General features: G+C 43.1%; 1 protein-coding gene across 26 annotated transcripts in view; it reads right to left on the bottom strand.

The window, feature by feature from the left end:
- The window catches only part of MOK (MOK protein kinase), an 85,704-nt gene that overhangs the window by 43,779 nt on the left and 20,222 nt on the right, over nt 1-21,703 (bottom strand). For 13 of the 26 annotated variants that reach the window (XM_054665725.2, XM_009428397.4, XM_016925785.3 and 10 more), the window contains 3 exon segments: nt 20,954-21,068; nt 3,305-3,394; nt 1,032-1,102 (listed from right to left, as the gene is read on the bottom strand). In XM_054665725.2, the coding sequence (XP_054521700.1) occupies nt 1,032-1,102; nt 3,305-3,394; nt 20,954-21,068 (276 nt within the window). 26 annotated transcript variants of the gene reach the window in all.

A 21,703-nucleotide genomic window follows, 5' to 3' on the forward strand; every position in this document is an offset into this window, starting at 1 on the left:
TTGTTAGTAATTTACTATCACACACATATTTTAAGTCACATATAAAATAAATATTGATATAATGCTTTTTCCACTATCCAACTTCATAAAAACAATTTTATTTGAACTCTTCATATATATCTTCAACATCAGTGTCTTCTTCCATCACAAAAAGTTTATCAATCTAAAAATTTTCCATAGCACATCATCTTCAGTTTGGCCCAAATTGTAAGATAATACACCATCTAAATCATCTATGATGCTGTCACTAAAATTCTTTTCCAAGTCATAAGTAGTCACTCATGTGACAGTAGGACAGTTGTTTTTTATCTGTCCTCTAGGTATAATGTGATTTGTAAAATGTAACACTTGCTATGTTGCTTTCTTAGTGAGATATACAAGGTTCATTTGTTCTGACATCTAACACAACCATTAGTCAGACCCCCAGGAACAATTGGCTCAGTGTGGGCCAGCCTCTCCTTTTCTCCTGTTCCCCTCAGGCAACCTCTATAAGTATCTCAAACCAGCCCTGACTGAGGTCACCTCAGGCAAACATGCTCTCTTAAACAGTGCTTTATTGTTCAGAAGAAAGGAAATGAACGAGCATCCTAGAAAATGGTAGGAGCTTCCCTCACATGCAGGGCAGTATTTTGGAGGGAAAGCTCTGCCTTAAGAGGCATGGAACAGAATGTCGAGCAACAGCAGATCTGGGGAGCAGAGAGGCCCCTGAGCCAGCGGGCCTGCACACACATGCCCACCGCGGGGCTGGCTGCAGGCGCTCTGCAGCAGAGCTGCCCCTGCTGCCTCCCGCCACTCTCCCCCAGATCACATGGGCACCCAGAGGGCCTGGGGCTTCCTTTCTTGTTTGCAGCCATGTTCTGAGTAGATGAGCAGTCAGAAAAATGCCTCCTGGTGAATGAAGTGACCCTGTACTGTGTATTATATATAACTACAGCACTATGGTGACTAATGATGTTGAGAATAACTAAGCATATATGAATTACAAGCCTTAAAAGAGGATCTTAGGTTAGCTTTCAAATTATTCTACATACCTCGTATTAGCTCATAAATATTCATGTCCATAAGTTCACATATCAGTGCAAGAGAACCAGATTTTCTGTCACTGAAGAAGAAAGCAAGTTTTTAAAATAAATTTTCTGGCCTTAATCAGAAAATATAATCCAATATTTAATTCATTTGTAAACATTTCTAGTAAACATTAGGTACTCCCACATCAAATACTACAGTGTAATTGCTGAAACAGTAAAGGTTTTGATTTTAAATCAGTATTTCAGATAAAATTAACTAAAAATACTAGAAAAACCCAACTTTGAACAAAATTCTAGAAGTTGAAAACAGATATGTCTTGAAAATACATAATTAATTATCAGCAGAAAGAAGAAAAAGGTTGGGGAGTTGGGTAAGCAAAACAATAAAAGAGGCCAGGCGTGGTGGCTCACGCCTGTAATCCCAACACTTTGGGAGCCCGAGGTGGTCGATCACTTCAGGTTAGGAGTTTGAGACCAGCCTGGCCAACATGGTGAAACCCCATCTCTACTAAAAATACAAAAGCTGGGTGTGGTGGCGTGTGCCTGTAGTCCCAGCTGCTCGGGAGGCTGAAGGAGGAGAATAGCTTAAACCCGGGAGGCGGAGGTTGCAGTGAGCTGAGATCGTACCACTGTACTCCAGCCTGGGCAACAGAGTGAGACCCTGTCTCAAAAAAAAAAAAAAAAGAAAGAAAGAAAAAATTAATTCGTGCTCCATGACTGCAAATTTAATTTTAATTTAGCTAAATTCCTTCCATGTAATTGGGATAAATCACAATGGGAGAGTAAAAACCAAAAACCAGTCAGGGGAAAAAGAGAAAAACGAGTCACATCACAAGTGTGTGATATCAACGCTGACACAGAATGGGGACAGAGACTGCTGGCTGAGCCACCAACTTCTGAGTTCAAGCAGGCCCTTAAAGGGTTCCCAGAGTCCTGAGCAAGAGCCTGTATCATCCCAGACCCTACTCTGGGTGCCTCCAATCTGGCTGGAAGAGGTCTCGGTTGTTCCGAGGCCCATGTGAGATTCTGGACAGAGTACTTTGTAAAGTGTGTGGGAAGTGCACGACGTGCATGCAGTGTTGAGACTATTACATACAAACTGCAGTCTCTGGACCTGGCCCAAATTGACTTCTAAGAACGCTACAGGACAGGAACCCACACAGTTATAACAAGACATTTCATTTTGAGTTTAAAACTGTTTCATTCTCTGATTAAAATCTACCAGACTTTAACTGGCAGTGAAGTTTAACTGGAGTTCCTTGGCCGATCTTACAGGCCAGGCTCCCTCCGGAGCCACAGCGAAGCTTCTACACTGAGGTGCACCCTCTCAGAGTGTCAGTGCCATTCTAGCCCACAGCAAAGAAGGTCCCAAAACCCTGTAGCCTGACTCCCTGGTTCAGTGAGGTCTGTAAGCACAGCACAGAGCTGTCAGGAAGAAGGCTTCCCAGGCTCAGGCAGGCACCGAGGGACAAGCTGTGCTCTGCCTTTTTGATTGATAGATAAGCCTTATGGAAACTATTCTATAATTAGAACAGAAATGAAAAATTCCCAGAAATGTTATCAATTACAGTAAGAAAGACTACAGGAGACTGTTCAGAAATGGCAACTGGCAGGGACAGAATGAGAATGTACAATCCCTGAAATAACACAAACAGGGCTTTCCCAGTAGGTCAAAATTCACACTCAAGACCTCAGCAGCCTAACTGAGCTCCAGGAGATGAACTGTTTGCATGACGGATGCTTTTATGATGTGGAGTCACCTAAATGAAGGCATTTCCACATTAATTAAGAATCAGATGCTGGCCGGGCACAGTGGCTCATGCCTGTAATCCCAGCATTTTGGGAGACCAAGGTGGGTGGATAACCTGAGGTCAGGAGTTTGAAACCAACCTGGCCAACATGGTGAAACCCCATCTCTACTAAAAATACAAAAATTAGCTGGGCGTGGTGGTGGGTGCCTGTGATCCCAGCTACTCGGGAGGCTGAGGCAGGAGACGGCTTGAACCAGGGAGGCAGAGTTTGTTGTGAGCCAAGATCACGCCGCTGCACTCCAGCCTGGATGACAGAGAGAGAGACTCCTTCTCAAAAAATAATAATAATAAAAAAAGAATCAGATGCACATTTTTCCAAATAAAAATGTGATGTAAGATGAAGTAAAAATGGTTACTCTCTGAGCTACAAAGTAAATATTCAAAATGTCTACCATGGTTTTCTTTCTTAAAAAGAGATTATTTTCATCAAATTTAGATAACTTTTCAAGCTCCAAATATACTTACAAAACCACTTCATGCAACATAAGAATGTTTGGGTGCGGATTCAGGCGCCTCAGTGCTTGGATCTCTCGTAGGTTGTTGACTTGCTCAATACTATCGTGTAGGTAAAAATGGATAGCTCATTCACACTTTAGGTCAACTTCAAAATTAGAGTTACTTATTATCCAGGATCACAATTTTAAAACTCACAAATATTTCAAGCAAGTTAATAAGGTTTTATTTCTCCCATTAGAAACTGAAGTTAAGCATACCTCATTGCTGCATAAAAAATCAAGGTTCTTATAGCTAGAACGTATGTTAAAATTTTTCCCATCTAAGATCCTGAAAGAATACTTCGTAGTTTATTTTACATATTAACAAACATAAAAGTAGACATTAAAACTTATGATTAATTAATAAGATTAATAATTAAGATTTAGTCTTCAGTTTATAGATACACTATCTGAAAATGAGCATTTCAAAGTTCCAAGAAAAGACCCACCCCTCCTTTTTTTTTTTGTTTTTGAGACAAAGCCTCACTGTCATCCAGGCTGGAGTGCAATGGTGCAATCATGTCTCACTGAAGCCTCAACCTTCCAGGCTCAGGTGATCCTCCCACCTTAGCCTCCTGAGTAGCTGGGACCACAGGTGCATCCCACTATGCCCTCTCAAACTCCCAGGCTCAAATGATCGGCCCGCCTCAGCCACCCAAAGTACTGTGATTACAAGCGTGAGCCACTGTGCCCGGCCTCTTTCTTATCTTTAATGATGCTGTACTCTTTTTGATTTTTTTTTTTTTTTGAAACGGAGTTTCTCTCTTGTTACCCAGGCTGGAGTGCAATGGTGTGATATTGGCTCACTGCAACCTCTGCTTCCCAGGTTCAAGCGATTCTCCTGCCTCAGCCTCCCAAGTAGGTGGGATTATAGGCACCCGCCACCATGCCTGGCTAATTTTTTTATTTTTAGTAGAGATGGAGTTCACCATGTTGGCCAGGCTGGTCTCAAACTCCTGACCTCAGGTGATCCACCCACCTTGGCCTCCCAAAGTGCTGGGATTACAGGTGTGAGCTACCACGCCCGGCCCTCTTTTCCATTTCATTCACTTGGTGACAAGCATTCTCTTGGCAGGTGTGCCTTATTGCAGGCTCTTCTTTATGAAGACTGCTCTGCCAATACAAATCATGCCAATACAGTGCAATCAGGCCCAAGGCCTGAGGCTAGCTATCACTGCCCTCTAGACAGACCTCTTTTGAGAATGCCACTTCACCACGGTAGGCCCATGGGGTCACACCTAATTGAATAATTCAATTCACCAGAAATTTTCATCTCAGGGGCTCCAAAAGGAACTAATTGCGGGACTATTTTTTCAACTGGCAAATTCTGTTCTATCAACTTTTAACATATTTTGGAAAGTTCAACATTTGTTTGGTTATTTGAAGAGTACCCAGTAGTAGTATAGGTATAGTTTAAAATCAATACGGCTGAGGCCAGGCATGGTCGCTCATGCCTGTAATCCCAGCACTTTGGGAGGCCAAGGCAGGTGGATCACCTGAGGTCAGGAGTTCCAGACCAGCCTGGCCAACATGGTGAAACCCCATCTCTACTAAAAATACAAAAATCAGCCGGGCGCAGTGGCACGTGCCTGTAATCCCAGCCACTTGGGAGGCAGAGGCAGGAGAATCGCTTGAACCCAGGAGGTGGAGGCTGCAGTAAGCCAAGATTGTGCCATTGCACTCCAGCCTGGGCAACAGAGTGAGACTCCATCTCAAAAAATAAATAAATAAATATGTCTGAATATTTTAAGTCACTCTCATGTTAGCCAACAAATAGAAGCCTGATATTTAAGAAGAGCCTGAAAACAGAATAGCCTGAAGAGCCTAAGAATATTTTTGGACTAAAAGTTCTAGCCCCCATTTTCATTTGTATCCTGTATTTCCTCCCTCACATCCAAGTTGGTATTCAAAGTGTTAGCAACTCGCACCCCAGGTCCACAACCAATCAGAAAAGACACAGCCCACCATGCTGGAGCTGGGTCCTCAAAGTGGCCAGAACTAGGGAGTGCTGAACAAGGGGGCCAGGCGAGACTCAGAAGGGTCAGGACAGCAGCTATTTACCAATGAATACAAATCATTCAATATTCTACAATGCACAGAACAGAAAAAAAAAAAATTCCAGGCCAAAATGCCAACAGTGTTGAGATAGAGAAATCCTGCTTCAGGTGGAAAGAGCAAGAAGCTAACAAGCTAGCAGTAGTTCCAATTTTTGAACACCCGATCTGAAAAACTTAGTTTTTAGAACTGGGCAGCCAAACAGCCATGCTATTTACACAAATATCCATTCTTCTCCTCTGTAATAGGAAAACCAGTTATCACACCCCAAAACATATTTTGCTTATTGTAGATAGGATTCTTTCATGTCTCCACAGGCATTCACTGAGAAATAGTGAGCTAAGACAAATATTTAGAAAGGCACATTTTCCTGGATATTGCTAGATATCAGGATCTAGCAACTGTTCAAATAACAGTGCTTAATAAAATTCAAATCAACTCTGTCCCCTCTTTTAAAATCATGAAAAAAAAAATCTAAAAAAACCTGGAAGTAAACTACTTTTCTTTGCCTTGGAGTTGCGTTGAATTTTGTTGTCAGGTGACATTCAGTTTGTTTTTGTTTATTGTTCTGTTGGAAACAAAATACCACAGAACTGAATGTAAGAGGAATGTAGGCAGCCTTTGCTCCGAAAAGAACCAGATGACATTTACCATAAGTGGAATCTACAAATGGAACAAATTATGATCACCAGGACTCAGACTTTTAAAAAAAATGTAAAGATCGGCTGGGCATGGTGGCTCACGCCTGTAATCCCAGCACTTTCGGAGGCCGAGGCGGGTGGATCATGAGGTCAGGAGATCGAGACCATCCTGGCTAACACAGTGAAACCCCGTCTCTACTAAAAAGTACAAAAAATTAGCCGGGCATGGTGGCGGGTGCCTGTAGTCCCAGCTACTCTGGAGGCTGAGGCAGGAGAATGGCGTAAACCTGGGAGGTGGAGCTTGCAGTGAGCCAAAATCACGCCACTGCACTCCAGCCTGGGCGACAGTATGGGACTCCGTCTCAAAAAAAAAAAAAAAAAAAAAAAAAAATTATTTAAAGATCAACTATGAAATTTCAACATTTCATTTTATTGGATGAATTTTATGGAAAATAAGTTTATCTAACCAATACAATCTATATGAAGAAAGTCCTCAAAGTGAAGGGGAGGAAGAAATGGTTATATTAATATTAGACAAAATAGACTGCAAAATAAGGATTACTACTACTTATGATTTCATGATGATAAAAAAAGAGTCAATACATTAGGAAGCAATGACAATTGTAAATGTGTATGTGTCAAATAAGAGAATTTTTTTTTTTTGAGACAAAATCTTGCTCTGTCATTCAGGCTGGAGTGCAGTGGCACGATCTAGGCTCACTGCAACCTCCACCTCCCAGGTGCAAGCTATTGTCCTGCCTCAGCCTCCTGAGTAGCTGGGATTACAGGTGCCCACCACCATCCCAGGCTATTTTTGTATTTTTAGTAGAGATGAGGTTTCATCACAGTGGCCAGGCTGGTCTCGACCCCCCACCTCAGGTGATCCACCCACCTTGGCCTCTCAAACTGATGAGCCACCACAACCAGCCTTTTTTTTTTTTTTTTGTGAGACAGAGTCTTGCTCTGTTGACCAGGCTAGAGTGCAGTGGAGTGATCTTGGCTCACTGCAATCTCCATCTCCTGGGTTCAAGTGATTCTCCTGCCTCAGCCTCCCAAGTAGCTGGGATTATAGGCACCTGCCACCATGCCTGGCTGATTCTTATATTTTCAGTAGAGACAAGGTTTCACCATGTTGGCCAGGCTGGTTTCAAACTCCTGATCTCAAGTGATCCACCTGCCTCAGCCTCCCAAAGTACTGGGATTACAGGCGTGAGCCACTGTGCCTGGCCTAAATGAGAAAATTTTAATATACATAAAGGAAAAGTTGACAATACTAAAGAAAGAGATGAAGATTTTAACACCCTACTCCCATAATTGATTGAACAATCTTTCAAAAAAATCAGTAAAGATACAGAAGATCTTAACAGCATTATTAACTACCTGTCCTAATTGACATTTACAGAACAGTATATTCAACAACTGTATATAAAATATTCTTTTCAAGTATATATGAAACATTCATCCATATAGATAATGTGCTGGACCATAAGGTAAGTCTCAATACATTTCAAGACTGAAAACTTTACACAACATATTCTCAGACCACAATGGATTAAATTAGAAATCAGTACAGTAAGTTACCTAGAAAAGCCTCAAATATTTGGAAATTAAACAGTAAAGAAGAAATCACAAGGGAAATTAGAAAACATTTCAAACCAAATAAAGCACAACATATAGAAATTTATGAGATGCAGCTAAAACAGGATTTAGAAAGATACTTATGTGTAAATACTAAAGGAAGAAAGGGTTAAAATCAATTATCTAAATGTCCCCCTTGGCCTGGTACAGGGGCTCACGCCTGTAATCCCAGCACTTTGGGAGGCCAAGGTGGGTGGATCACGAGGTCAGGAGTTCGAGACCAGCCTGGCCAACACAGTGAAACCCTGTCTCCACTAAAAATACAAAAATTAGCCAAGCGTGGTGGCAGGGTGCCTGTAATTCCAGCTCCTCAGAAGGCTAAGGCGGGAGAATCAGTTGGACCTGGGAGGCAGAGGTTGCAGTGAGGCGAGATTGTGCCATTGCACTCCAGCCTGGGCAACAAGAGCAAGACTCCATCTCAAAAAAAAAAAAATTAAATAATAATAATGAGAGTATTACAAATAACTGTATGCCAATAAATATGACAATTTAGGGTAGATAAACAAATTCCTCAAAAAACACAGTTACCAAATCTGACACAAAATAAAACTGGAAACTGAAACAGCCCTATTTAATAAAATAGCCCTATTTTATTCTTATTAGTTGTTATCAAAAACCTCCCAACAGATGATGAAAGTGTTCTAAAACGGAATTGTGGTGACAGTTGCACAGCCGTATAAATGTCCTGAAACTCACTTACAATAGCTGAATTTTATGAAAGGAAAATTATACTTCAGGCTGGGCACAGTGGCTCACGCCTATAATCCCAACACTTTGGGAGGCCGAGACGGGTGGATAACCTGAGGTCAGGAGTTTGAGACCAGCCTGGCCAACATGATGAAACCCCATCTCTACTAAAAATACAAAAATTAATGGTGGCAGGTGCCTGCAATCCCCACTACTCAGGAGGCTGAGGCAGGAGAATTGCTTGAACTCAGGAGGCAGAGGTTGCAGCTAGTCAAGACTGCACCACTGCATTCCAGTCTGGATGACAGAGCGAGACTCCATCTCAAAAGAAACAAAAGGAAATCATCCTTCAATAAAGCTTTTAAAAAATCATATGGAAATCCTTCCAAATTATTTGGCATAGTTCTGGTTTTTTTCTTTAATATTCCTTGATACAGATGTGCCTTGAGGTCATTCCTTGTTCCACCACTTCATCGTGATCCCATCTTTTTATCACTACGAATGATGTTATAATAAACATCATTGTGGGGGGGACCTTCCCCACAAGGAAAACTCCTAGACCAGACAATTTCACTGGTGAATTATTTCAAACATTTAAAAAAGAAATACTCTTACACAAACTTTTTCAGCAAAAAATGGAGGAATGAACACTTCCCAACTTGTTCTGTTAGACCTGAAAACCTTTATACCAAAACCTAACAAAAACTTTTTTTTTTTTTAAGACAGATTCTCGCTCTGTTGCCCAGGCTGGAGTGCACTGGCGCAACCTCGGCTCACTGCAAACTCTGCCTCCAGGGTTCAAGCCATACTTGTGCCTCAGCCTCCTGAGTAACTGGGATTACAGGCATGCACTACCACGCCCACCTAATTTTTGTAGTTTTGGTAGAAACAGAGTTTTGCCATGTTGGCCAGGCTAATCTCAAACTCCTGGCCTCAAGTGATCCACCCACCTCAGCCTCTCAAAGTGCTGGGAATACAGGTGTGAGCCACTGCACCCAGCCGCAAAACCTAATAAAGACTTTTTTCTTTTTCTTTTTTTGAGACAGGGTCTCACTCTGTGGCCCAGGCTGGAGTGCAGTAGTGTAATCACTGCTTACTGCAGCCTTGACCTCCTGATCTTAAGCCATCCTCCTACCTCAGCCTCCCAAGTGGCTGGGACCACAGGTGCCTGCCACCATGTCCAGCTGTTTTTTATTTGTAGAAACAAGGTCTCATCTTGTCCAGGCTGGCCTCAAACTCCTGGGCTTAAGCCATCCTCCCACCTCAGCCTCCCAATGTGCTGGGATTAAAGGTATGAGACGCCTCGCCTAACTCCCTAACAAAGACTTTTATATAATAAGAAAAGTATAGGCCAAGCATGGTAGCTCACGCCTGTAATCCTAGTGCTTTGGGAGGCCAAGTCTGGCGAATTGCCTGAGGTCAGGAGTTCAAGACCAGCCTGGCCAACATGGCAAAACCCCATCTCTACTAAAAATACAAAAATTAGCCAGGCATGGTGGCACGCGCCTGTAATCCCAGCTACTTGGGAGCCTGAAGCAGAATTGCTTGAGGCGGAGGTTGCAGTGAGCCGAGATCACGCCACCACACTCCAGCCTGTGCAACACAGCAAGCCTCCATCACGAAAAAAAAAAAGTATCCCTTATGAGCACAAATACAAAAATACTTGACAAAATACTATCAAATCCAGGAATATGTAAAACTGATCATATGTTATGACTAAGTGGGGAATCCCAGCTATACTGGGAATGCAAGGTTGAGTTATTATTCAAAAATGAATTAATGTTATCCACCACAATAAAAGAAAAAGGAAAAAATAATAATGCCAAAACGTCATTTGACAGAATTCGATACCAATTCAGGACAAAAATTCTCAGCAAGCTATTCATGAAAGGGAACTCTGTCAATTTGATAAAAGACATATACAGCTAACATCATGCTTCTAATGTTGAAATGCTGAACACTTCCCCGCTACTTGCATTCAATATTGTACTGGAAATCTGAGCTAATGGGAAAGGCTAGAAAAAAAGTCATGGGCCGGGCACAGTGGCTCACGCCTGTAATCCCAGCACTCTGGGAGGCCAAGGTGGGCAGATCACAAAGTCAGGCGTTCGAGACCAGCCTGGCCAATATGGTTAAACCCTGTCTCTACTTAAAATACAAAAATTAGCCAGGCGGAGTGGCGGGTGCCTGTAGTCCCAGCTACTTGGGAGGCTGAGGCAGGAGAATCACTTGAACCCGGGAGGTGGAGGTTGCAGTGAGCTGAGATCGCGCCACTGCACTCCAGCCTGGGCAACAGAGCAAAACTCCGTCTCAAAAAAAAAGTCATCAACATTGGGAAAGAAGAGTAAAACTGTCTCTATTTGCAGGTGACATATTTCTTTAAGTAAAAAATCCTAAGAAAGCAACCAAAACATACTAGAACAAAAAAAAAAAATAAGTGAATCCTGAGAAATTTCTCAAAATACAAAGTAAACAAAAATTAATTGCATTTCTACATACTTATGGCTAACAATGGGAAATAAATGTTTAAAATATCCTTTTATAATAATGTTATAAAACATAAAACACTCAGATATAAATTTAACAAAAGACACGTAAGACCTTTTCAGTGAAACTACGAAACAGCTGAAACCGTCCAGGCAAGGTGGCTCACACCTGTAATCTGAGCACTTTGCGAGGCCAAGGGGGGCGGATCACCTGAGGTCAGGAGTTCGAGATCAGCCTGGCCAACATGACAAAACCCTGTCTCTACTAAACATACAAAAATTAGCTGGGCATGGTGACACGTGCCTGTAATCCCAGCTACTTGGCAGGCTGAGGCAGGAGAATCTCTAGAACCTGTGAACCCGGAAGGCAGAGGTTGCAGTGAGCTGAGATCATGCCATTGCACTCCAGCCTGGGCAACAAGAGCAAAACTCCGTCTCAAAAACAAAAACAAAACATAGCTGAAACTAAAGCAAACTGAAATAAATGGAGAGACGGTTATACCATGTTTATGAATTGCAAAGTTCAATATTGCTAAGATATGCATTCTCTCCCAAATCGAACGATAGACCCCATACAATCCTATTCATAATCTCAATAGGTTTTTTTTTTTTGTTTTTCTTTTTTGAGACGGAGTCTCACTCTGTCGCCCAGGCTGGAGTGCAGTGGCCCAATCTCCACTCACTGCAAGCTCCACCTCCTGGGTTCACTCCATTCTCCTGCCTCAGCCTCCCGAGTAGCTGGGACTATAGGCGCCTGCCACCATACCCGGCTAATTTTCTGTATTTTTAGTAGAGATGGGGTTTCACCGTGTTAGCCAGGATGGTCTTGACCTCCTGACCTCATGATCTGCCCACCTCGGCCTCCCAAAGTGCTGGGATTACAGGTGTGAGCCACCGCACCTGCATTTTTTTTTTTTTTTTTGAGACAGGTTCTCACTCTGTCACCCAGGTTGGAGTGCAGCTGCATGATCTTGGCTCACTGAAGCCTCCACCTCCCAGGCTCAAGCAATCCTCCCACCTCAGCCTCCCAAGCAGCTGCGACTACAGGTGTGTGCCACTACACTTGGCTAATTTTTGTTATTTTCAATCGAGACGGGTTTCACCATGTTGTCCAGGCTGGTCTTGAACTCCTGGGCTCAAGTGATCAGCCCACTTTCAGCCTCCTAAAGTGCTGGGATTACAGGCGTGAGACACTGTGCCCGGCTGGTTTTATTTTTTAATAGAATTGATGAGCTATATTCCTAGAATCCTCACAGAAAAAAAAAAATGAGCTGATTCTAAAATGTATGTGGATGTACAGAAGACCTACAGTAGGCAAAACTGTCTTTAAAAAGATGAAGAGGCCGGGCACGGTAACTCACGCCTGTAATCCCAGCACTTTGGGAGGACGAGGCAGGCAGATCACCTGAGGTCAAGAGTTTGAAACCAGCCTGGCCAACATGGTGAAACCCTGTCTCGACTAAAGATACAAAAATTAGCCAGGCGTGGTGGTGGGCGCCTGTAATCCCAGCTACTCAGGAGGCTGAGGCAGGAGAATTGCTTGAAACCAGGAGGCAGAGGTTGCAGTGAGCCAAGATGACACCACTGCACTCCAGCCTGCATGACAGAAAGAGACTCTGTCTCAAAAAAAAAAAAAAAGAAGAAGAAAGACTTTTAGTATCTGACTTCAAAACTTACTGTTGAGCTACATTAATCAAAACAGTATGGTATTGGCATAATGACAGTCAAAGAGAGCAATTAAACAGAATAGAGAGTCCAAAACAGACCTATACTTTTACAGTCAATTAGCTTTTGACAAAATAATCCACTGAAGGCAAGGAAAGTCTTTTTTTAACAAATGATGCTGGAACAACTGGATATTCATTTGGGGGAAAAAATTGATGCTTCATCCCTACTGCTCACCATTCACAAAAATTAATTTAAGATGGATTGGCCAGGCACGGCGGCTCATGCCTGTAATCCCAGCACTTTGGGAGGCCGAGGTGGGCGGATTGTGAGGTCAGGAGATCGAGACCATCCTGGCTAACACGGTGAAACCCCGTCTCTATTAAAAATACAAAAAATTAGCCGGGCGTGGTGGTGGGCGCCTGTGGTCCCAGCTACTCGGGAGGCTGAGGCAGGAGAATGGAGTGAACCCGGGAGGCGGAGCTTGCAGTGAGCGGAGATAGCGCCACTGCAGTCCAGCCTGGGTGACAGAGCGAGACTCCATCTCAAAAAAAAAAAAAAAAAAAAGATGGATCACAGACCTAAATGTAAAAAGTTAAAATGATAAGGTTTTTAGAAGAAAATACAGGAGAATACATTCACAACCTAGAAGTAGACAAAAATTTCTTCTAAGACAGAAAACAAAAAACAATAACCACAAAAAAACTCCATAAATTGGACTTCACTGACATTAAAAAACTTCAGCACATGGAAAGATGCCATAAAGAAAATGGATAGGAAAACCACAGACTTGGAGAAACTACCTGCAAAACATATTTGATAAAAGACTTCTATACAGAATATACAAAGAACTCCTAAATTCAATAAAAAGGCAAACAGCCTAATTTTTTAAATTATTTTTTCTTTTTTTCTCCCTTAGGATGGCTTGTTTCTTAAGATCTAAATTTTTAAAGGGGCAAAAACTTGGACAGGCAATTCATAAATGAAGATACATGAATGGCCAATAAGTACATGATCAAGTGTTTATCATTAGTCATCTGGGAAGTAGAAACTAAAACTACCATAATTCCACACAATCATCAGAATGGCTTAAACTAACATCAAATGCTGGTGGGAATATGGAGCAACTGGAACTTTCATTCTTTGCCGGTGGTAATATAAAAAGCTACAGGCCGGGCGTGGTGGCTCACGCCTGTAATCCCAACACTTTGGGAGGCTGAAGTGATCACAAGGTCAGGAGATGGAGACCATCCTGGCTAACATGGTGAAACCCCATCTCTACTAAAAAATACAAAAAAAAAAAAATTAGCCGGGCGTGGTGGCGGGCGCCTGTAGTCCCAGCTACTCAAGAGGCTGAGGCAAGAGAATGGCGTGAACCCAGGAGTCAGAGCTTGCATTGAGCCGAGATAGCCAGCCTGGGTGATAGAGCGAGACTCTGTCTCAAATAAATAAATTAATTAATTAAATAAAATAAAAAAATAAAAAGTTACAATCACTTTGAGAAAAGGTTTGTCAGTTTCTTATAAAGTTAAACATATACCTACCCTTTGACCCAGTGATTCTGTTTCTAGGTAACTGCCTAAGAAAAAATGAAAACATACAAAAAATTAGCCGAGTGTGATGGTGCATGCCTGTAATCCCAGCTACTCTGGAGGCTGAGGCAGGAGAATCACTTGAACCCAGGAGGCGGAGGTTGTGGTGAGCTGAGATCATGCCAATGCCCTCCAGCCTGGGCAACAAGAGCAAAACTCCGTCTCAAAAAAAAAAAAAAGAAGAAAAAGAAAAAATGAAATATGCACAAGTAGAATTTCTGTATTTCTTTTGTTGTTTTTCTGAGACAGGGTCTTGCTCTGTCACCTAGGCTGGAGTGCAGTGGTGTGATCATGGCTCATTGCAGCCTCAACTTTCTAGGCTCAAGCAACGCTCCCATCACAGCCTCTCAAGTAGCTAGGACTACAGGAGTGAGCCACTATGCCCTGGTCTTTTTTTTTTTTTTTTTTTTGTAGAGGAAAAAAAAAGATACTAAAAGTCTTTCTTCATACGACATACAGACCAGGCTATATGTCATCCAGCCTGGTCTCAAACTCCTGGGCTCAAGCAATCCTCACGCCTCAGCCTCCCAAAGTGCTGGGATTACAGAAGCAAGCCACCACACCCAGCCTAAGAAGTCGAATTTCATAAGCAGTTTTATTCATGGTAGCCCAAAACTGGAAACTATCAAAAAGTCCATTAACAGGAAAATGGATAAAGAAATTGTGTTGTACTCACAGATTGTAATGAATGTTGCTCAGCATTAAAGAGGCATAAACTGGCCAGGTGCAGTTGCTCACACCTATAATCCCAGCACTTTGGGAGGCTGAAGCGGGTGGATCACCTGAGGTCAGGAGTTCAAGACGAGCCTGTCCAGTGAAACCCCGTCACTACTAAAAATATAACTTAGCTGGGTGTGGTGGCACAGGCCTGTAGTCCCAGCTACTCGGGAGGCTGAGGCAGGAGAACTGCTTGAACCTGGGAGGCATAGGTTGCAGTGAGCTGAGATTGTGCCACTGCACTCCAGGCTGGGCAACAGAACAAGACTCCGTCTCAAAAAAAAAAAAAAAAAGAGATAAACTACTGAACAACAGTAATGATGAATCTCAAAGACATGATGCTGAGTTAAAGGAGGTGGACACAAGAGCACATACTAGTGATTGCCTGGGATGGCAGTGGGAAACTGAAAAGGAACAAGAAGAACTTTCTAGGGTTATAGTAATGTTCTACATCTTGATTACACGAGAATATCCATTTGCCAAAATTGTACAGATAAACAATGTGCACTTCAAGATATACAAATTTTGACTTTAAAAAACTGTCTAACGTTATAGATTGCATGTTTGTGTCCTCTAAAATTCATACGTTGAAACCCTAAACCCCCAATGGGATGATATGAGGAGGTGGGGCTTTTGAGAGGTAATTAGAGCACATGGCATTAGTGGCTCTAAGAAGAAATACCAGAAAGACTCTAGAGAACATGCGACCTCTCTCTCTCTCTGCTATCTGTCATTTGAGGACAAAGCAAGAAGAGGGCCACCTGCAAATCCTAAAGCAAGCCCTCGCCAGATACCAGACCTGTCTTCCAGCATCTTAATCTTGCACTTATCACCCTCCAGAACTGTAAGAAATAAATGTCTGCTGTTTAAGCCAGACAGAATACAGTATAATTTGTTATAGCAGCCCAAGTAGAGGAAGGACACTGGGTGGAGGTATAGATTAAATAAAAATAGCAGGGATGTTGATTCTGGCTGCTGGATACCTAGGGCTACTGTTCATTTTGTATATGCTTGAGGTTTTTCATATTATCCTTTTAAGTAAAAAAAAAAAAAAAAGGCTTTTAGAGAGACTAATAAATTCCTTGCCTTTGTTTCTATTTATAACCTTACACAGCAGACTTTTTGTTTTTGTAAAAGTAATTTGAGGACTGCTTAGAGGTGTGACTTGAGAAAAACAATGTACCACATCTAGACCTGACGTTGGCATCAGCATCTGCAGCTGGGAAGAACGGTGGGAAGATCACCAGCTCAGGACCTACACAGACCTGGGCTCAGACTCGGCTCCACAACGTGTAGGTTGGGCAGCAACGGGCCAGGTGGGGAACTTGATCTCTCCGAATTTCAATTCCCTAGTCTGCAAGATGTAACAGTGGATCTTCCTCCCAGGGCCACAGTGAGGATTCAATGACACATGCATATAATTCACCTAGTACTGTTCATGACACCAGATATGTAGTGAACAACTGCGGTAATCTTACTATTATTATCTCACGTCCATCTCCAAAATAGTCTTCAAGCTCTGCTAACTTGTATGATCTGTTATGGAAAAACTGATTTACATAGCAAGTTGCTTTATTACGGTGTGCCAGCACTGCACTAAGTGCTTCATCTGCATTATTTAATTTGACCCTCACAACAATCCTATGGGGTAGATACTGTGGTTATCCCCATTGTATAAAGAAAGAAACAGAGGCACGGAGAAATTAGGGAATCGTCCAAGATCGCTTTAACTAAAATGGAGGAGCTGCTGGTTCTGACCTTTAGAGTCAGAGCTGGTAACCCTACACTGAACCCCGGGTTTAGCAGACTTGTGCCAATGTCACTGCCTTGGGGCACAAAGGGAGATCCTGCAAATACCAAGACTAGGGATTTTTTTTTTAAGAGACTCACTCCATTTCTTCTATTTCTATAGGAAAAATATAGACTAAAAGCATAGCAAAAGAGAACCGTTTTTGTTGTTGTTGTTGTTGTTGTTGTTGTTTGAGACAGGGTCTTGCTCTGTCACCCAGGCTGGAGTGCAGTGGCACAATCATGGCTCACTGCAACCTCAATCGCAACCTCCAGGACTCAAGCAATCCCCCCGCTTCACCCTCCTGAGTATCTAGGACTACAGGCACCACCACTATGCCCAGCTAACTTTTTTATTTCTTTTTTTGGTAGACCGGGGGTTTTGCCATGTTGCCCAGGCTGGTCTTGAACTTCCAGGCTCAACTGATCTGCCCACCTTAGCCTCCCAAAGTGCTGGGATTATAGGTGTGAGAGCCACTGTGCCCAAAGAGAGCCTATTCTTAATTGTGTACTTTTGGCAAGTATTGGTGGAGGAAAATTCTGAGGATATACCAGAAAAGATACAAAACGACTCAGTTCTGTTGAGGCCTCAGGCAAGTAACTAACTTCCTTATCCCTAACTAAGTCCTTGAGTGACTCAAAAGGCAAACGATGCTCAGGAGTGAAAGTGCCCTCCCTGCCACAGTACTAATCCATTATGTGTATTTTTTTTACCTTTCTTTAACTTCATATTAACTAAGATTACTGCAAAAGCCATCCGTTTCTATTCGAATTAAAGCATAGGAAAGGAGCAGAAGTAATACTGGAGGGGGTAGGGGTCAGAGGCTCCAAATACCAACCTCATGCTGCCCAAGTGACTCAGTGTGACTTTCTGCTACTAATGCTTCACATTCCTCACACCACCCACACAACTGTGCAAGGTGACTCTGAGGATTCACTTATACAATGATAAGCAAGCAGAAACGGATTTTTGCGTGTGTGCGGTTACCTAACGGACATGGTTTCCTGGTGGTGAGGCACATCCTGGATCTGCTTTCTGCCAAATCCCTCGCATACCAAAAGTGCCTGGTCCAGCGGAATTTTGGCTTCCTTGTCAAAGAAGGCAGAGTGAGACAGGGTCTCACTCTGTCGCCCAGGCTGGAGTTCAGTGGCACAAGCACAACTCATTGGAGCATCACCTTCCTGGATTCAAGAGATCCTCCCACTTCAGCCTCCCAAGTAGATGGGACCACAGGCACACACTACCGCGCCCGGCTGATTTTTACAATTTTTTTGTGGAGGCAGAGTTTCTCTTTGTTGCCTGGGCTGGTCTCAAACTCCTGGGCTCAAGCAATTCTCCCACCTAGGCCTTCCAACGTGCTGGGATTACAAGGCATGAGCCACCATGCTGGGCCAACCTCTGGGATGTGTTCTAATCAACTGCTTTTGAAGTTAAAGGCAAAGAACATAAATTGTTTCTGAAATACAACGAATGATTCTGCATACAGTAAGGAAGGCCAGCATCCACTGCACATTTGCCATGTACCCCACCTTGTTAGTTTTCTGTTCATTCCTTTGCTTAGTCGTCAAGCACTATGACAAGGAAGCCAAGATTCAGGTGGACCAGGCACTTTTGGTGTGTGAGGAATCTGGCAGATGGCAGACCCAGGATGTGCTTCATCACCGGGAAACCATGTCCGTTACGTAACCACACAATCTTCCCAGGGGCTGAGGAGGCATGAGAAAGAACTTCAATAAACTGAGCGTTCTTCACCCGCTAGAGAACTGCTCCTTAGAACATTCTAAACTTATCTGATAGAGGCTGGACCCAGGACTGTAATCCTAGCACTTTGGGAGGCCAAGGCAAGTGGATCGCTTTGAGCTCAGGAGTTCGAGACCAGCCGCAATATGGCGAGACCCTGTCTCTACAAAAATACAAAAATTAGGCTGGGCATGGTGGCTCACACCTGTAATCCCTGTACTTTGGGAGGCCAAGGTGGGCAGATCACTTGAGGTCAGGAGTCTGAGACCATCCTCGCCAACATGGTGAAACCCCATCTCTACTAAAAATACAAAAATTAGCCGAGTGCTGTGATGCACGCCTGTAGTCCCAGATACTCGGGAGGCTGAGGCAGGAGAATTGCTTGAACCTGGGAGGCAGAGGTTGCAGTGAGCCAAGATCACGCCACTGCTCTCCAGCCTAGGTGACAATGCGAGACTCTGTCTCAAAAAAAAAAAAATTACAAAAATTATCTAGGCATTTGGTGGCTTGCACCTGTAGTCCCTGTTACTCATGAGGCTGAGGCTGGATAATCGCTTGAGCCCTGGAAGCAGAGGTTGTAGTGAGCTGAGATCACACCACTGCACTCTAGCCTGGGCAACAGAATGAGACCCTGACTCAAAAAAAAAAAAAAAAAAAAGCATCACACCCTACTGTTCAAAGTCCTGTACTGGCAACTTCGGGTCAAAGGTGGCTGTTTAAGGAAGTCTGTTTTTTTTGTTTTTTTTTTTAATTTTTGTAGAGATGGGGTTTTGCTATGTTGCCCAGGCTGATCTCGAACTCCTGTGCTCTAGCAATCCTCCTGCCTCAGCCTCCCAAGTAGCTGGAATTTCAGGTGTGAGCCACAGCACCCAGCTGTCTGCTCTTTAGATACAGGATAATCAGTACACTGTGCATCAAATCCTCTTTCATCAGTGGTTTACACGTAAAGATGGAGTCTGGGAAAGATAAAGAAACACAGAGAATGCAGAATGCATAGAGAGGAAGAAGTGCTAGAAGAGAAGGAGCAGAACACCTCGTGGCTTCAGTCTTCCTAGTGGTAGGTAAACTACCATATGCATTGGGCAGTGAAGAACAAGGATTTGCCTTAGCAGAATCTGGGTTCACATCTGGCTCTGCCCACCCAGTAATCTAGAAAAAATGTCAAATTACCTCACATCTCTAAGCACCTATCCTCATGTACGAAACAAGGATAACTACCCTATCCAGATGTCATGAGGATGAAATTACTGTTCTTGGCCAGGTGTGGTGGCTCACACCTATAATTCCAGCACTTTGGGAGGCTGAGGCAGAAGGATCACTTGAGCCCGGGAGTTCAAGGTCAGCTTGGGCAACACAGTGAGATCCCATCTCCATTTTAAAAGTTAACTAATTAATTAAAAAATGAAGGCTGGGTGTAGTGGCTCAGGCTGAGCATGATGGCTCAGGTTGGGCGCGGTGGCTCATGCCTGTCACTTATATTAATATAATATTAATATATTAATTTATTCACAGTTAGTTAAATTGCAAGGACCTCTAATACATTTAGACTAAGGTTGCATTTATAGAAGTCCAACACACAGTCAGGCACAGTGGCTCATGCCTGTAATCCCAGCCCTTTGTGAGGCTAAGGCAGGCAGATACCTTGAGGTCAGGAGTTCAAGACCAGCACGGGCAACGTGGTGAAACCCCGTCTCTACAAAAAATACAAAAATTAGCCAGGCGTGTGGTGTGCTCCTGTGGTCCCAGCTACTCAGGAGACTGAGGTGGGAAGATCACTTAAGCCTGGGAGGTGGAGGCTGCAGTGAGCCGAAATCGAGCCATTGCACTCCAGCCTGGATGACAGAGTGAGACCCTGTCTCAAACAAAACAAAACACAAAAACAAACAAAATCAATGGGCTAGGCACAGTGGCTCATGCCTGCAATCCCAGCACTTTGGGAGGCCAAGGCGGGCAGATCACTTGAGGCCAAGGAGTTCAAGACCAGCCTGGCCAACATGGTGAAACTTGATCTATACTTAAAAAAAAATAATAATTAGCCAGGCTTGGTGGCACATGCCTGCAGTTGCAGCTACTAGGAGGCTAAGTCACAAGAATCGCTTGAACTGGGGTGGCGGAGGTTGCAATGAGTCAAGATTGTGCCACTGCACTCCAGCCTGGGAGACAGAGTGAGACTCTGTCTCCAAAAAAAAAAAAAAAAAAAAAAAAAATCAATGGATCATAAAATCAAATGGATCATAAAGGGTTCACTTCCTAGCTCTCTATCCTGTTCCATTGGTTGATATATCATTTTTTTGCTGTTTTTTTAAATTAAAAAAAAAGAAATCCAACACATATATAACTTTTAGGAACATACAGACTGTTTAAGGTGAGACACACTTTTGAAACTTAAACTTTTTTGTGGTCATTCATCACTGATATTACAGTAAGCCTGGATATGAGTAAACTCCAGTATGATAAACATAACATTAGCATATAACCCTCACTGCCCAAAGAAATCTGACTGTATCTTACATATTATTAAATTAATAAAGCTCCCCCCTAATATTAAGTTGCCGTTATTGACTGAAACCTGGATCTGTGTTTGGTCCCAAGTGCATCTCTGTAGCCTACCTTTCAAAGCGCTGCTTCATTTGTTTACATGCATAGTAGTTTCCATCTCTCAGGCTTTGCATCTTCATAACTTCAGAAAACGTTCCCTCTCCTATTTTGCCAATTGCTTTATAGTCTATAAATAAAAATGATTACAAAAATAAAATGTTATTTATGCATACACTTGTATTCACTTCCAGACAGCAAACTTTTAAGCTATAAGATAGTTTAAACAGCAATATACTAAGAATTGTTTCTCCTATCTTTGTAAGATTTAGTGGTCCCCTCAACTTTAGGGGAAGCTGGAACAAAGCATCATTTCCTCCCAGTCTGTGCCTTCCCTTGTATAGCAGGAACCACCTTACCTGGATCCTGGCCAGTGAGGAGAGGCTCAGCTACCCTACAAGATTCAGAAGACAGAGGAGCAGCAGACGTGGGATTCTTCCAGCAGGGGTGGACATGGGCGTGAGCTTAGGCTCTGGGCTGATGTCATATTGCAGCAGCAGCCTCTAAGGACTCTCCTGAAATTGACCTTCCCTGGTCCTATAGAGGGCCCAGCTGATCCGCAACAGTTTCCTACAATTCTTGCACTTCCTAATTTTCTGAAAGCTAACAGCAACTTTCCCTGGCTGTGCTGCCACCACATCACCCCAGCCCTGATAATGGTGTTGTAAGCCTCTAGATCACTATGTTAAATGCCTTCCTGCTTGATACCTAGGGTAGTTTCCATTTTCCTGACCAAACCCTGACTGACAACAAATGAGCACCTTG

This window comes from Pan troglodytes, chromosome 15 (genome assembly GCF_028858775.2).
Source record: "Pan troglodytes isolate AG18354 chromosome 15, NHGRI_mPanTro3-v2.0_pri, whole genome shotgun sequence".
NCBI lineage: Eukaryota > Metazoa > Chordata > Mammalia > Primates > Hominidae > Pan > Pan troglodytes.